This window comes from Vigna unguiculata, chromosome 5 (assembly GCF_004118075.2).
Source record: "Vigna unguiculata cultivar IT97K-499-35 chromosome 5, ASM411807v1, whole genome shotgun sequence".
In the NCBI taxonomy this organism is placed as follows: domain Eukaryota; kingdom Viridiplantae; phylum Streptophyta; class Magnoliopsida; order Fabales; family Fabaceae; genus Vigna; species Vigna unguiculata.
Genome location: NC_040283.1, coordinates 7,192,729 through 7,208,637, shown reverse-complemented (window position 1 = coordinate 7,208,637; position 15,909 = coordinate 7,192,729). Strand labels below are relative to the sequence as shown.

The 15,909-nt window shown below is 31.5% G+C and overlaps 1 protein-coding gene across 2 annotated transcripts; it reads right to left on the bottom strand.

Moving 5' to 3' along the window:
* Positions 1–5,939: 5,939 nt before the first annotated feature.
* LOC114185147 (polygalacturonate 4-alpha-galacturonosyltransferase-like) lies at positions 5,940–12,268 on the bottom strand. Of its 2 annotated transcripts, XM_028072697.1 has the most exons (10): positions 11,905–12,268; positions 11,525–11,559; positions 11,177–11,236; positions 10,948–11,070; positions 10,776–10,839; positions 10,653–10,699; positions 8,064–8,398; positions 7,605–7,962; positions 6,854–7,435; positions 5,940–6,549 (listed from the first exon to the last, which is right to left on the bottom strand). In XM_028072697.1, the coding sequence occupies exons 1-10, from the start codon at positions 12,020–12,022 to the stop codon at positions 6,274–6,276; spliced, it is 1,998 nt and encodes a 665-aa protein (XP_027928498.1). In that variant the 5' UTR covers positions 12,023–12,268; the 3' UTR covers positions 5,940–6,273. The 2 variants fall into 2 exon arrangements, with proteins under 2 accessions (XP_027928498.1, XP_027928499.1); XM_028072698.1 differs by lacking the exons at positions 11,525–11,559; positions 11,905–12,268 and adding an exon at positions 11,438–11,508.
* Between the last annotated feature and the right edge of the window lie 3,641 nt (positions 12,269–15,909).

Sequence of the window (15,909 nt, the reverse complement as noted above, 5' to 3'; positions counted from 1 at the left end):
TAGAGATTTCTCTATTATAAATGAGTTATTTTCTATCAAGGATATCATTAAACTAACACCAGCTCTAGTTCTTCCCTCTTTTTCGGCTCCCGTTTTTTTGTTTCTTCCCGTAGTGCTACTGACTCTGCTTTTTCAACTGATGGAACTTAATTTTTTCGAAAATGATATTCCGATAAAACTTTTTGACTCATTTTTTATAATATTTACGTAATAAGGGATTTTAAATTTTTTTATTGCAAATGTATTAATGAGACAAACCCTTACACGTGAGGCAAAGTGAAAGAGAGGTGAATGAAATACAAAGAAAGAAGGAAGTGGTGGAAAGGAAGAACCATTAGAGACAGAGAGAAGTGAAGCATTGTAGACATATAAAGAGAGAAGTATTGGAAAGTGTGAAGTATTGCACCTGTGTGTGTGGGTTAGCGGAGATAGCGGCTACCAAAAGTCCTTGATGGCAACCATCTCATCACCCCCACCGTAGCATTGAACCGTTGTTGAGTCCATTACACATATTTTTCCCTGCGTATTCATCGAAAGGTGTTCCTAAAAAATCCCTTATATTTGAACATGCAAAAGTTTGTTTATTGCTATTGTATGTCATTTCGTATTTGAATAGGTTGTTGAGTAAACTGGGTGTCTGTGACAGTTTCAAATTGTTATATTTGTCATGTCATCCATAAGTGGGGAGTAAAGGCTACATGTGTGGGAGTCAAGTTACAAATTGTGGAGCGAAGTTGCAGATTTTACAAGAACTAAAATATGGTTTTGTGATAACAGAATACAGTCACTTACACAAATTTTGCACCATATAAGGTCCATTTAATAAACACTGAATATTCACCGTTGTGGGTGTTTGTGGCTCTTTCAAATTGTTCAATTCATCAAATCTTCCATATTTGGGGACTAAAGCATTAACATGAGGGGAGTACAGGTGGAAAATGTGGATGTAAAGAAATATAATTGCGGTAATTTGATCACACCATGGAGTCACCAAAACATTGAATATTGACCATGGTGGATATTTGTGGTTTTTTAAAATTATCAAAATCCACATGTCATCCGTAAGTGGGGAGTCAAACATTAATATGCGGGGAGTGAAGTTGGATATTATGTTTCGAGGTTGCAGATTTTTTTAAATATGGTATTGGGTTCACATTATTCACTCACTTAAATAAATTTTCCATCTTCCAATCTCAATTGACTAACGTGGGTGCTTTCATACTTGACAATTGCTAAAATACTCATATCATACGTAAGTGAGGAGTCAAACATTAATATGTGGGGAGTTAAGTAGGACATTATGTTTGGAGGTTGTAGATCTTTTGAAAACTAATTTAAATATCGTATTGGGATCACACAATTCACTCACTTAAACAAATTTTCTATCATCCAATCTCCATTCACTGACGTAGGTGTTTTCTTACTTCACAATTGACAAAATACTCAAGTCATACGTAAGTGGGGAGTCAAGCATTAATATGTGGGGAGTTAAGTTGAACATTAAGTTCGAGGTTGCAGATTTTTATAAAACTAATTTAAATATTGTATTGGGATCACACAATTCACCGACTTAAACAAATTTTCCATCATCCAATTTTCATTCACTGACGTGGGTGCTTTCTTACTTCACAATTGACAAAATATTCAAGTCCTACGTAAGTGGGGAGTCAGGAATTAATATGTGGGGAGTTAAGTTGAACATTATGTTTCGAGGTTGCAGATTTTTATACAACTAATTTAAATATCATATTAGGATCACACAATTCACCGACTCAAACAAATTTTTCATCATCCAATTTCAATTCACTGACGTGGGTGCTTTCTTACTTCACAATTGACTAAATACTCAAGTCATACGTAAGTGGGGAGTCAAGCTTTAATATGTGGAGAGTTAAGTTGAACATTATGTTTCGAGGTTGCAGATTTTTATAAAACTAATTTAAATATCGTATTGAGATCACACAATTCATCGACTTAAACAAATTTTCCATCATCCAATTTCCATTCACTGACGTAGGTGCTTTCTTACTTCACAATTGACAAAATACTCAAGTCATACATAAGTGGGGAGTCAAGCTTTAATATGTGGGAAGTTAAGTTGAACATTATGTTTCGAGGTTGCAGAATTTTATAAAACTAATTTAAATATCGTATTGGGATCACACAATTCACCGACTTAAACAAATTTTCCATCATCCAATTTTCATTCACTGATGTAGGTATTTTCTTACTTCACAATTGACAAAATACTCAAGTCATACGTAAGTGGGGAGTCAAGCATTAATATGCGGGGAGTTAAGTTGAACATTATGTTTCGAGGTTGCAAATTTTTATAAAACTAATTTAAATATCATATTGAGATCACACGATTCACTGACTTAAACAAATTTTCAATCATCCAATTTTTATTCACTGACGTGGATGTTTTTTACTTGACAATTGCCAAAATACCCAAGTCATACTTAAGTGGGGAGTCAAGAATTAATATGTGGGGAGTTAAATTGGACATTATGTTTCGAGGTTGCAGATTTTTTTAAAGTAAGTTAAATATTGTATTGGGATCACACAATTCACCCACTTTAAGAAATTTTTCATCATCCAATTTCCATTCATTGACGTGGTGCTTATCTTACTTGACTGTTGCCAAAATGCTGAACTCATCCGTAACTAGGGAGTCAAGCTTCAATATATAGGAAGTGTTGTTGTAAATTCTGGACTACACTTGCATCTTAAAAAATATTTTAATATGGTATTGGGATCACACAATTAACTCACTTTAATAAATTTTTCATCATCCAATTTCCATTTACTAACGTCGGTGCTTGTCTTGACAATTTTCAAAATCATCAACTCAACCCGTAAGTAGGGAGTCAACCATTAATATGTGGGGAGCAGTGTTACAAATTCCTAATTGCTCTTGCAGATGGTTAAAAAATTAAAATATTATAACACACATTGCATTGTCCTTCATACAATTTCAATAACCGAAATATTGCTTATCCACCATAGTCCGTGCTTATGTTGCTTGAAAATTGTCAAAATTCTCAACTCATCAGTAAGTGGGAAGTTAAGAATTATTATGTGGGGACTAGTGTTGTAAATTCTGGACTGCAATTGCATCTTTTAAAAAAATTTCAACATGGTTTTGTGATCACACAATGCATTCACTTACACATATTTTACATCATACAATTTCCATAACCTAAACATGTATATTGACTAACGTGGGTGTTTTTGGTCCTTCAAAATTATAAATTAAGTCAAAGCTTAAATAAGTGGGGACTCAAGCATTAAAATGTGGGGAGTATTGTTGCAATTTCTACACTGCAGTTGCAGATTCATAAAAACTGTCAATATATAAATGAACAACAAAGTTCCAAATTAATATTCAGCAGAACTTCAACAACACCTATGTCCTTCATGTGGGCACCAATTACAAAAAATCAGGGGATCTACCATAGGTTTTTACTCAACAAAACAAATAACTTTACCAAAATATCACACTCCGCTCAAATTAATTGAGACCACTACAAGCACCCAAATACGGATATCCTCAAATGTGCTTTCTTCATATATTCCAAAGAGCCACAACTCTAGAAAATCACCGTAGTCTCCGCAAACCCACACAGATCGCTGGAAAATCATAGCGAAGTCACAATGCAACGGTCTCGATGAATGTTATTGAATGGGAATAGTGGAAGTGGCCTCCCTGTGGACTATCAAATGGTTGTTGGTGAGCACTTCAGGTGGCCGATGTCTCTTGTTACCCAAAGAGAGGGGCACAATGCTTCTTCCTTAGCAGCAATTCCTTCTCTCTCTCTACCACTTCCTTCTTTCCTAGTATTTCATTCTCTCTCTCTTTCACTTTGCTTAAGAAATGTTCCCGCACGTGTAAAGGTTTATCTCATTAATGCATTTGCAATAAAAAAATTTAAGATCCCTTACCACGTTAGTATTGTAAAAAACGAGTCAAAAAGTTTTGTGGAAATATCATTTTCGTAATTTTTTTCGGAGTTTATCGCAATTGGGAAAAACTTCTACCTCCCAATTTGCTTCTTATACACTCATGTTTCTTCCTGCACCTTCATGTTTTCCTTTCTGCACCCAATAAAAGTGGTACTTCCTGACCCTCATAAAAAATATAATACAATTCCTTTACTTATTTTTAATATTTTTCGGAATATAAGAAAGAAAAAAAATTATAAATGAGTGTTCTAAAAGATATTTTTGGATTCGGAATTACTTTCCAAAGTACTTCTCAAAAATATTTTTTATATTTTAGAACTAGAAATAGCTTTTGAAACACCTAATCCGTAATATAAAAATGAAAGTGTTTGTTTGAACAAAATCAAAGTTTTTACGTGATGGCATCCTCAATGACTTTGCCAGAGAAGAATGGCCACGAAGTGTGAAATGTGGTGTGTCGCCATGTTGAAGGAGAGTTGCTACAAAACATGATGAGAAAGAAGGATAATTTGTTGTATCAGTGGGAAAATGGGATTGAAGAAGGGATGCAAGGGAGGTAGGTGCAGGGAATGCAGGATGAGGAGAAGCTACGACACAAGGTTGGAAGAGAAGAAATTAGAACTCACTTTACTTTTGATTTGAGGGTATAATAGGTATTTATTAAATTAGAGGGTGTAGGAAGAAAAAAATGTGGTGGAGGAAGTGGCAGCCATCCATCACTCTTTCAAACAAATCATGAGGTGCTTATATGGTAAACGATGTAGCATACTGTGTTCTCTTGTTTCATCTGGTTAGTAAAACTTTAGTTAAATGATATGCACACCGTTACACTAACCTTGTCTATTATGAAATTATTTATGAACTTATTATGTGTTGTAGGAAATATTGTTCATATTCACGTCTACCAAGAAAATATCGTAAAACTTTTATCAACATTAAATATTTCTAAAAGAAGTTGATAAAGTTGTTCCACGTCAACACACACATCTTAACAGGTCTTACATCAACTATGGAAAGACTATCTTATTATGTACAACTCTTTGATTTACTCTAATTTGAGAGTCAAAACTCTTTGACCTAGCCTGATAACTTATGCTCATTATCATAATATTACTTGAAGAAGATAACCATTTAATGTTGCATGGAGTGTATAGTTGTTTTCTAAGCTTCATAAGAACATTTTTCATGTTCATTTGCAATCTATAAGTATGTTTTAACCTTGTGTTCATTGAAAGACATTATTATCTGCCTAGATCTAGTGATCTTTTAAACCATCCATTTCCTTTAATTTTGAATTATCCTTGAAACTTTATTTTTTTAACAAATTTTATTATGAGATGTTCTAAACTCATAAATTAAAAATAGTTAAAAACAAATCTTGATTATGCATTAAAGATGAAATTCAAAATTCCCATTCCAAAATATTTTTAAAAGAAATTTTCTAAAAATTTAAGACCTTGAGAAAGTCATTTTCATAAGGAAAATGAGTTTACAATGTGCATTACCATAATAAAGTACAAAAGATCATCAGGCCACTAATGTTATTTACCCCTTTTATGTCTTTTTTTTTTCATAGTAAACTAAATTGGATTCAGCTTCCTTTCGACGTTTAATAATCATTTTGAGAGACTCAAACCAAGGCTCGAAAGTAAAAACATTTCATGTTACCTTCTTAACGTACTATGTAGTATTCATAAATGGTTACAAACAATCAGTTGAAGAGCAAAGCCTCAAGTCAAGAAGTTTGATTAATTGATGTTCATCTGTTGAATGTCGTTTCATTGCCTAATTGTGTTTGCTTAATATACTTCCCAAGTTGATTATGACTTAAAAATTGCTCATTTTATCATGAACTAAAATAATTAAAATCATACTCTGATCACATATTGTGAGAACAATGCTTGTGTCATTATATCAATTCCGATGATTCGTGCACTAAAAGAAAATGCAATCATCAAAACAGAAGAAAGCTATTTTTGAAAGAATACATAAAAATTGTTATTCTATTTCTAGTCCAGTCTCAGTATCAGAGTATTGTATACAATGAAGGGATTTTATAGAAGTAAACAAGGTATACTACTTATGTACCTTGTTTCAAATCAGTGAGGGTAGTGTAAACAAATAAAATTAATTGAAAGCAAAAAACAGTGACTTGGGAAAGAGATGGTGTAAGGGTAACCACAGAATAAGCACTGACCCTATCACTCTGAGAATTGATCATCCCGAAAGGCACTTCACCTGAAATTGCCAAGATATTGAGCAGAGAAAAAGAGTGTTTCTCTGGACTTTAGGACCTAATTGTCAGGATCATTCATGTAGTTTACAGTTCTGAAGATAGGGATGACTAAATTTTACATATTTGGTCCAGTAAGACCGATATTTTGTCATGGCTATCTCTAACCATGGCTTCATATTACCATTGTAGTGTACAACTGCGGCATTATCTATCTCCGAACGATCTATACTTGGATTGTAACCCAGACCAAGCACATGCCATGATTTATTTAGCGGATGTGTTAATCCATAGAATGTCATCAGCCCTGGAGGCAATGTCCCCAGCTTCCACAGCACCCTGTCTTCGTTCTGGAATCAAACAGGAAGAAAATCAAAGTGATCTAATTTAGTAGATGAAGTGGCAGTTAAAACCCTTTTGTTGTTGCAATGTAAATGGTTGATATTGTAACAAGATGCATTCACACATATATATAGCTAACTATGGAAGTTGTTAACATTACAACCGTCAATTTTTGAATCAACAGTTGTAATTGCACTTTATCCTCAAAAGGGCAAGTCTTCCCTTTAGAAGAGTTATATCTGTCTGTGGTAATATTTATTATGTAAGAATAATAGACACGTGATGTGAGCCAAGTTATGTTCAAGTACTTACCAAATTCTGCCACTTGTGATATATGCCAGTGATGTCCTTCTTTTTCCACACCTTCAAATCAAACATGTTCATCCCGTATGCCCAACCACAAGCATTTGGATCAAAATTTTTTGCAATATGTGGATTTGAAAAGTTAAGGTACTTGTCAAATCGGTGAAAACTCTCCCCACATGTTTCAACAGCACCATTTACCTTTCCATGAAGATTTACTGCCCATAATCCAGTCAGGTCCTTCTGGACAACAATGTCATCATCAAGAAAAAGAATCTTATCCAATTTAGGATAAACTTGTGGAAGATAGAATCTCAGGTGGTTAAGCATTGACAGATATTTTGGATTTCTGTACTTGAGATTCGAAGCACCGGTAGTAGTTGGATGGCCTGCCTTGAAATAATACTCTTTCATTGTTGCAGATTCAAGCTGTTTCAAGACTGGGCAGTAGGATGAGTTCAACCACTTAAATTCATCAACGTTTTCAACATTGATTGTAGCTTTTCCAGGAGGATTCAACAAAAACCACATGTTCATGGCTCCAAAATTTAGCTTATCAGTAACAAGGTGAAACACATGCTTTGAAGGATCCTGATGTTGAAGAAATGAAGATAAGACAAAGGAAAAGTTTAATTATATTAGTTACTGACATAGGGATGCACTGTACAATGCCAGCAGAAACTATTTCATCATCTGTAAAAAAAATCACTTTATACACTTGCGTGCACACATTGGTATGGTAAAAGATAGTACAAGTCACCTTTGCATTCATAATAGTTGAGTTGACAACAACGGATGCAGCCAAGACATTGTCCGAGAATAGGGCATAATGATAGAGAGCAGGATTGTCCAAGTTCTCACTTCGAGGGAATTTTCTCTGTTCAAGAGGAAGGAGGAAGTAGTCTATGGTAAGGCGCATAGATAAGCAGTGAATTCCATTCGGTATGGTCTTGGCAGCCAACTGACTAAGGAAGGTGCTTTGTTTTCTCAAGCTCCTAACTCGCTCATCAGCTGTTTGTAGCATTGCCCTCAATTTCCCAGTAACCAACTTGCAGTCATACAATTTCTCTTTTGCCTTGGAAAGAACTTGGCCCATAGTTTTTATATTTTCATGATCTCTACAGATATTAAACATTTGATTAGTAAAGTTGGTTAATGCAACTAAGACACAGATGCATTTGGATATCACTACTGAGAAAATTGCACATAGCTTTCATACCTGGGATTTAGGTCAGCATCAGAAGTTGCCTCGCCTAAAGCACGCTGACTTCCTTTAAGCTGAGATTCCAATTCTTGGTACAGTTGAAGATTTTCCTTCAACTTTGCAATACTCAAGTAAACCTTAGCCATAATGATTTGGTCTCGCATCAACCGTACAGTAGAATCAGGATTTTCATTCTCATTTTCTTTCCTCCAAATGTTGTATTTACCAAGAACTGCTGAATCAACAGATTTCGAGTGTTCAAGAGCTGAATTTTCAAGCTTTACAATTGCTTCATCATCCTCTCTTATCAACTCAGCTGCACGCTTTTCCTTCCTTTTCTCTATTAGTTGCTATAAAAGACATTTACAAAGAACAAAACAGGGTTTATTTCCACAATTGTTTTGAAGTCTTCAAGTCAAATGTGTATTGGAAGAATTAATTTAGGAATAATAAGCTTTACATTTGGGAATTATCAACCATATGTTATAGGCATAGATTACTAGATAGTCTTGGGTTAAATCACTCGATTACAAAAATGAATAAAATTTAGTTTGAGATAATATTTTGTTGGGTTGTGAGGGGAGCCTAAATAACACAAAGATCTTCCATCAACGGCTCCTGTGTCCTTGTGTCACTAATATGTTACTTAGCTTGGTCATTCTAATTCAATGTTAGATTTTTTTCTAGGATTTGGTACTCCAAAAACTTATTTGCAAGTATATCGACAAATTAATAAATTTCCAATGTGTCAAATACAATGTAGTCAAACTCTTGTAGTCTCTCTTAAAACTCATGAGTTATCCTAGATAGGAAAAACGAGTTAACTCAATCAAATTAATTTCCCTTCCTTATTTAGGAATTGAAAGGTGGAAAGTCTCCACTGTAGGTGCATGAGTTTGCTAAACACAAGCATGCAAATTTTCACATTACCAACAGAAAGAGCCTTGCCCCATTTTATTTTGTTCATATTGATGTATGGGTCCCATTAATGTCCCTGATATCTCTGGTGCTAAATGGTTTATAAATTTTATAGATGATTGTACCCGAGTGACTTTGGTTTTCCTACTGAAACACAAATATGAGATTAGTTCTGCTTTTATTCAGTTTGTCACAATGAATAAGAATTTGGACTCAATCTTGAAATTAGGTATGATAACACCAACGAATACTTTAATCTTGAATTAAACTATTTTCTTTCCAAAAAGAGGAAATAATCCATGAGTCTTCATGTGCTAACACACATCAATAGAATGAGATTGCTCAAAGAAAAAATGCGCACTTACTAGAACAAACTAGAGCTTTGCTTTTTCAATATCATGTTCCTCAGCAATTTTGGGGACAAGCCCTTCTTACACACACTTATCTTATCAATAGATTACCCTCTAAAATCTTAGGATCACAGAGTGCCATGGATGTCCTATCTTGTTATACCCATACATAGACCAACCAATAAAACTCCAACCTAGAATATTTGGGTGTGTATCCTTTATGGATGTTCATAGTAATGGAAGGTCAAAACTAGATCCTAGGGCAATCAAATGTGTTTTCTTAGGATACTTAACCATGCAAAAGGGATAAAGTGGGATAAACCTATGAGATTACATAGTAATAATAAATATGCAATTAAAATAGCCCACAAACCGATGCAACATGACAAAACTAAACATATTGAGGTGGACAGACATTTTATCAAGGAAAATCTAGACAATGGCTTGATTTGAACCCCATATATGTCCGCTCAAAATGAACTTGCAAACATAGTCATCAAAGGGCTAAACTACACTAACTTTGAAAGAATTGTATCCAAGATGGGAATGGAGAACACTTACTTGCCAGCTTGAGGGGGAGTGTCAAAACCGAGTTCTTCATTGTGTATTTTAGGATGTGTTATCCTTACTATAATATTACCCTTTGTTATAGTGGTATCATGCCATTAATAATAGGATTAGATTATGTATCTAAAATCAATCCCATAATTACTAGGATTTGTTTCCTTAGAATTAGCTCTCTCTATATTTCCTAACATAACCAGCAGACCCATGTATTAATAGGTCCAATGGCTTCATTATTGTAATACAGAAATATATTATATATTATTATATCTAAAAATGAGAAATTTCATTTAGCACCAATGTACTATCACACTTTCTCATTGTGATTTGCTACTTTCTTCATTGTGGTGTTGAAATGTTGAAATATTGTTGTATTAAGATTGTTATGCTATTCATATATGTCATTAATAGATTTTTTCAATATTATTTTTTATATTAGGTAAACTCTTACAAGTTTGAGTTAAATAGGAGCTGAGTTCATGTAAGCATGAATGTATGTAAACTCTCAAATTTGATTAACTTGATCAAACATATTCTAGACCAGCGCAGTTTCATGTCTGCTGGAGTGACAAACAGTGTTATCATGGCTGGTTGGGATTTGGGAAGGCTTATGTATTATATCAGTAGTGAGGCTGTTTCCATAACATTGTAACCCCTTACAAGGTGTAGCAGACTACCCCACAGTGCAAACATGCATCAGTAAATGCCTATCAGAAAAACTGTACACAAGTTTAAACAAGAAAAATACTCAAGAACGATCAAGGATACTCACCCTTCTTGATAGCTGTGCAGGACTGTCAGTCCACTGAGCATGGCCAACTGCATTCCTAAAAACTATACAATGAGAATGTAAACTAAGAGAACATAAGCAAAGTATGCAGCAGCACGAAACCACCTGAAAATCTTCCTTCCTTCCCATTTTGCTTCTCTTGTCCGACATTGTTTGCTGGTTCGTTAACCTATAATCAAAAATAAAAATGGCCTATCATAAAGAGAAAAAAATATGCCCTTTTTTCTTTAAAACAGGAAGTGAAAGCTTCTAGCAGAAATAAACCAGTCTTCCAAACCTGATTTGTAGCATTAGAAGCCTTTGATCCAACAACTCTCCATGAAGCAGACAATTTTTTTCTAAAACTCTCGAGACTCAAAGGTCCCACGTCATTTGTGTTGGAAACAATAACATCCAGAACCTAAAGCATAATAACTATTAGAAACCCAGGAAGAGCATGAACTCTTCAACAAAAAAAGCATTACACACGAGACACAGAGCAAGAGTAAATATAAGCTTTCGCTTGCCTCTTTCGAAAAAAGCGATTCAAGATCCTGCAATGACTGCCACTCTCTGAATCTGGCAACCTGCAACAACCAACACCGTTAAAAAAAGAAGGTCCAATAAGCCACTTGTAAGAAAAGAAAATAAGAAGGTAATAAAATGCATTGAGCTTCTCCATAAGCCGCCTATCTTTTGGGTAAATTAAATGAAGAAAGCTTTTTATAAAAGTTAAATGCATAAGTCAATATAAAACTTAAACTTATGCAAGAAGTTCGATTTTTTACCTTCATATTCTCTTCTCCCATAAGTACTTACAAAAAGTTCATCCAAACAGAGTCTTAATCACATAACCAATAAACCCAAAAACGTACCTTTCTGCTGGTAACAGCCGAATTACCACCTTGATCTGCACAATGCACTTGAAGTAATTAATTAAACTAACTTAAACCCATTCCACGTGCATTGAACAAAAACCCATAGACTCTAATCCCAATTATTCTTTCCTCCCATTTCCCACTCCTCACGTCAAGAACATTATACCACACCCCATTTAATTCCCCCGAAAATTCAAAACTCCCTAGAGAAAAAAAAAGACAGAGAAATAAAGCATATAATCTACAAGAAAACACAAAGCATTGGAAGAGTAGTGGATGTGAGATCTGGAAGAATTATAAGATGTAAGCAATAAGCAATGCCCAATTGGAAAAGAAGTGAGATTTGATTGAAATAAGTAGAGGAAAAGGAATGAGACCGTGAAAAGTATGAAGGGGCGATGCGCGGAAGAAGAGAAGGGGCGCAAGGAGGCACAGAAGGAGGAAGGCAAGCAGAGGAAAATGCGATCCCTTGGTTCTGTTGTTGTTGGGTGCCATTGTGGATCTGAATCAATCAAAATGTGACAGAGAAAGAGAAAGAGAAAGAGAAAAAGGGTTTATTGATTGATTCTGCAACAATGCTTCACTCCAATGGGTGATTGAAACAAAAAAGTGTATGTGTTGTGGTGAAGTGAAAGTGTGTGAATGAATGGTTTGGTTTGGTTTTGTGATGTGTAAGAATGTGGGTTGGATGCAATCTTTGGTGAGTCAATTTCCAACTTCCACTTTCCTTTCATTCCCCAGCTGTTTCTTGCTGGCTCCTTCTTTTCTTCTTTTTTTTTATTTTTAAGGATCTTAAAAAACCAATCTTCAATTTTACTAATTTCGTCTTCCTATATTCTATATATAATACAAACATTTCTTTTTTAACTTTAGTTCTAAGATTTATTAAAAAAACTGTAATGTTGATGTAATTTTCTAAATTTACTTTTGGTTTTTTATGTAGTTGATAGATTAAGTTTTTAAAAAATTACTACAATACTTTATATTCTAAAATATGTATAAAATTGTTTTTTTTAATTGTCATTATTAATACACCCAATATTTGTAAAACATTATTGAAGAAAAACATTTCAATTACTCGTATATGAGAATGGATTAAGCACACGGAGTTTTAATAAGACTAGGGAGCGTATTACCAAACGTCTTAATCTAATTTACGCGTAATGATACATGTTAATAGCGAGTGGTCCTTTACGTAATAATTATGGATTTAATCTAATATATATTTAATAGATCTAATAATCGATTTATATTTAATTTAATTTAAATTGAATTGAAAATAATTCAAATCTAATTAATCTGATTAAAATTAATTAAAATGGATATGAATTATAATATAATTTATTTTATTGAAATTACTAGATTTTTTTTTTAATTTTAAGTTATTGTTTATCTTTTGTTAATGTTGTGATGGTAATGGCTTGGATGTGGATAGTGAAAACTTTGATCCTTCTTGTGTGGCTATCAGGAAAGGGGAAGAAGGTTCGTGAAAAGGGTAGGAGTCGGAATGACAACAAATTTTATGTTTTTTATTTGGATATTTTTAAAATAAATCAAGTGATAAAAATAAGAGCTATTGATAAAAGAAAAGTAAACCGTTTAAAATTTGATTTTATAAATTTACAATTTTTTATTTAGATTTATAAATTTAAAGGTCGTCAATATTTATTATGTACGAAAACTAACTTTTTAAACGAAATATATACATATTGTTATTTTGAAGTGAATAAAATGATGAACAAAAAAAAAGAAGAAATATATGAATTTCTATTAATTAGTTATCCAAACGACTTAACAGTACTGTATGTGATATGAATTTTTAATTTTATTTTTGTAAAAGTAATATGACAGAGTTTACCATTTTAATATACCCAACAATTTTATTTTATTTTTTTATGTTTTTGTCATCCTCCATCTCGCTAATATTTTTTATGTTTAATGTGTAGATATATACTCATTTTCTAACAAGGAGACACCCAAAGTTGATGAAAATGACATATCGCCATTAGTATAAAAAAAACAAAGAAGTATACAAGAACAAAACAAATATGTATAAATGCTAATCTCCATATTGGTCTATCTAACACACAGCCACAAAAGAGCAATGAATATCAAATTAAATGAATTTATTGAGTTATAAATCATAAAAAATACATTTCAAATATAAATTCTTACGATACATAACATATTTCAGAAAGCAACACAAAGATCACATAAAATATACTGGATATAAACAAAGATTTTAAATAAAGGAATGATTACATTAATACGAAATTGGTATTATTGTTAGATTAAAATATTGCTATGTATTTTTAATTAATTATTTTTTACTAAAAATTAATAATTTTGCACATAAAATTCTTAACATTTTATTAATTTATATTATTATGTATCATAATCGTATATATATATATATATATATATATATATATATATATGCAGTTTATATTCAATTTTATTCTAGTCAACTAAATTTCAAAATAACTTATTATATATATATATATATATATATATATATATATATATATACCGTTTATATTCAATTTTATTTTAGTCAACTAAATTTTAAAATAACTTATATATATATATATATATATATATATATATATAAAAGAATGAAATCCATCTCACATGTTTTACTTTGAAATTTTTTTTATGAAAACCAATTAATGTGAATTGCATTGATATCGGCTTGGTGCTTAGGAATTACAAATAAATTTGTTTAGGTGGATATTATTCAAATCTGTTTCTGTTTTGACAGAAAATTTTTGCATGAGTATAAGTATAGGTATAGAGAATCCCTGATTATTTTCAGCTGGGTATGGAGATGTGCATATCTGTTCCATCTCATCTCCGTTATATCTCTGTTCCCGTTTAAATTATTAAAATATTCATAGTCAATTAAGTAAACTTATATATATATATATATATATATATGGATACACACTTTCTATATTCTATTTTCTATTTCTTCTAATTGTTTGGTTTGGCATAAAATTCATTTGCATCTCCACTATATTTTTCATCTTATCATAATTTTTATGCAATGATGTATGTCAATTAAATATTTTTTATGTCTCACATTTGAATATTTCTATTTTTTTTAATATTTTTATTTATTATATATTTTATTTTTACATAAGAACGTTTAACACTCTCAATTTAAGTGTTTAATAGCATAAAGATTTAATTTACTATGTAATATAAAAAATTATCTTTTTTACTCTATTATTATTATTTTTTCATTTGAAAAAACTATTTTGTTTCGCTAAAACAATTTTTGTTATTTCTCAACCATTGATTATATTGATATTTGAAAGTTTTATTAGATCTGTAAAGTATTTTTCATTTTATCATATTCTTAATTATATATTTATTTTTCTTTGTGTGACTTCATTCAGTGGTCTCTCAAATTATTCTAAGATACACATTTGATATTTTTTTAATATTTTTATTCGGTTTTTTATTTTTATAATGTAAAATACTATTTTGATATATTTTACATAATTATCTTTTATTTTTTAACTCATTACCATACTGTGATTTTGTCACTATAATTTTATAAATAAATTTTATTTACTATAATATAAAATATCAATGTAATTGTCATGAATTTCTTTTTATTAACATTCAACATATTTTGAAGTTTAAAAGATACAATATCTATGTTAAAATTTTATTATTATTAGTGTAATATTTGTTCTTTGCGTTATTTGGATCAAGTGATTCATTATAACTTTTATTAGTATATAAAAAAGAGATTCATTAGAATTTAAAAAATTGAAATAAATATACCTTTAACATATTTTTTAATCTGAATATTTGTTTTCTTTTATATTTTTTTAAAAAAAATAAATTTTATCAACTACAATTCATTAATATTTGCAAATTTAATAGATATTTTGGTTCTCATGAAATTTTGTTTAGTATTTTAATTTGAAATGAATACAATTATAATATAATTTCTTTATAAATATTTGATATTAAAGAAACAACACTCCTCTTAATATTAAATATTTGATAATATTATGTTTCATTTGTTATAATTTGTTATTATTTTATAAAAACTAATTAATTAATATTGAAATAGTAAGAAAGCGAGCTCGAGTATGGGTACAAATGTATACTCGTTATCTTATGGGATGAAGATGAAACAAAAGTTTGATACCTATTAAATTTGGGTATAGAACATGATGATGAAATTTTCGATAAAGATAGATATGGGATAGCGAATCTCATCTCATTGTCATCCCTGATATTCATAATGTTTGTATTATTGCATTTGTCATGGTATTTAAAATTAGAAGCGATTGAAGATGAAGTTTTAATTTTAATCAAAACAAAGAACTTACTATTTAAAGTTTGACCATTCACTAATGAGT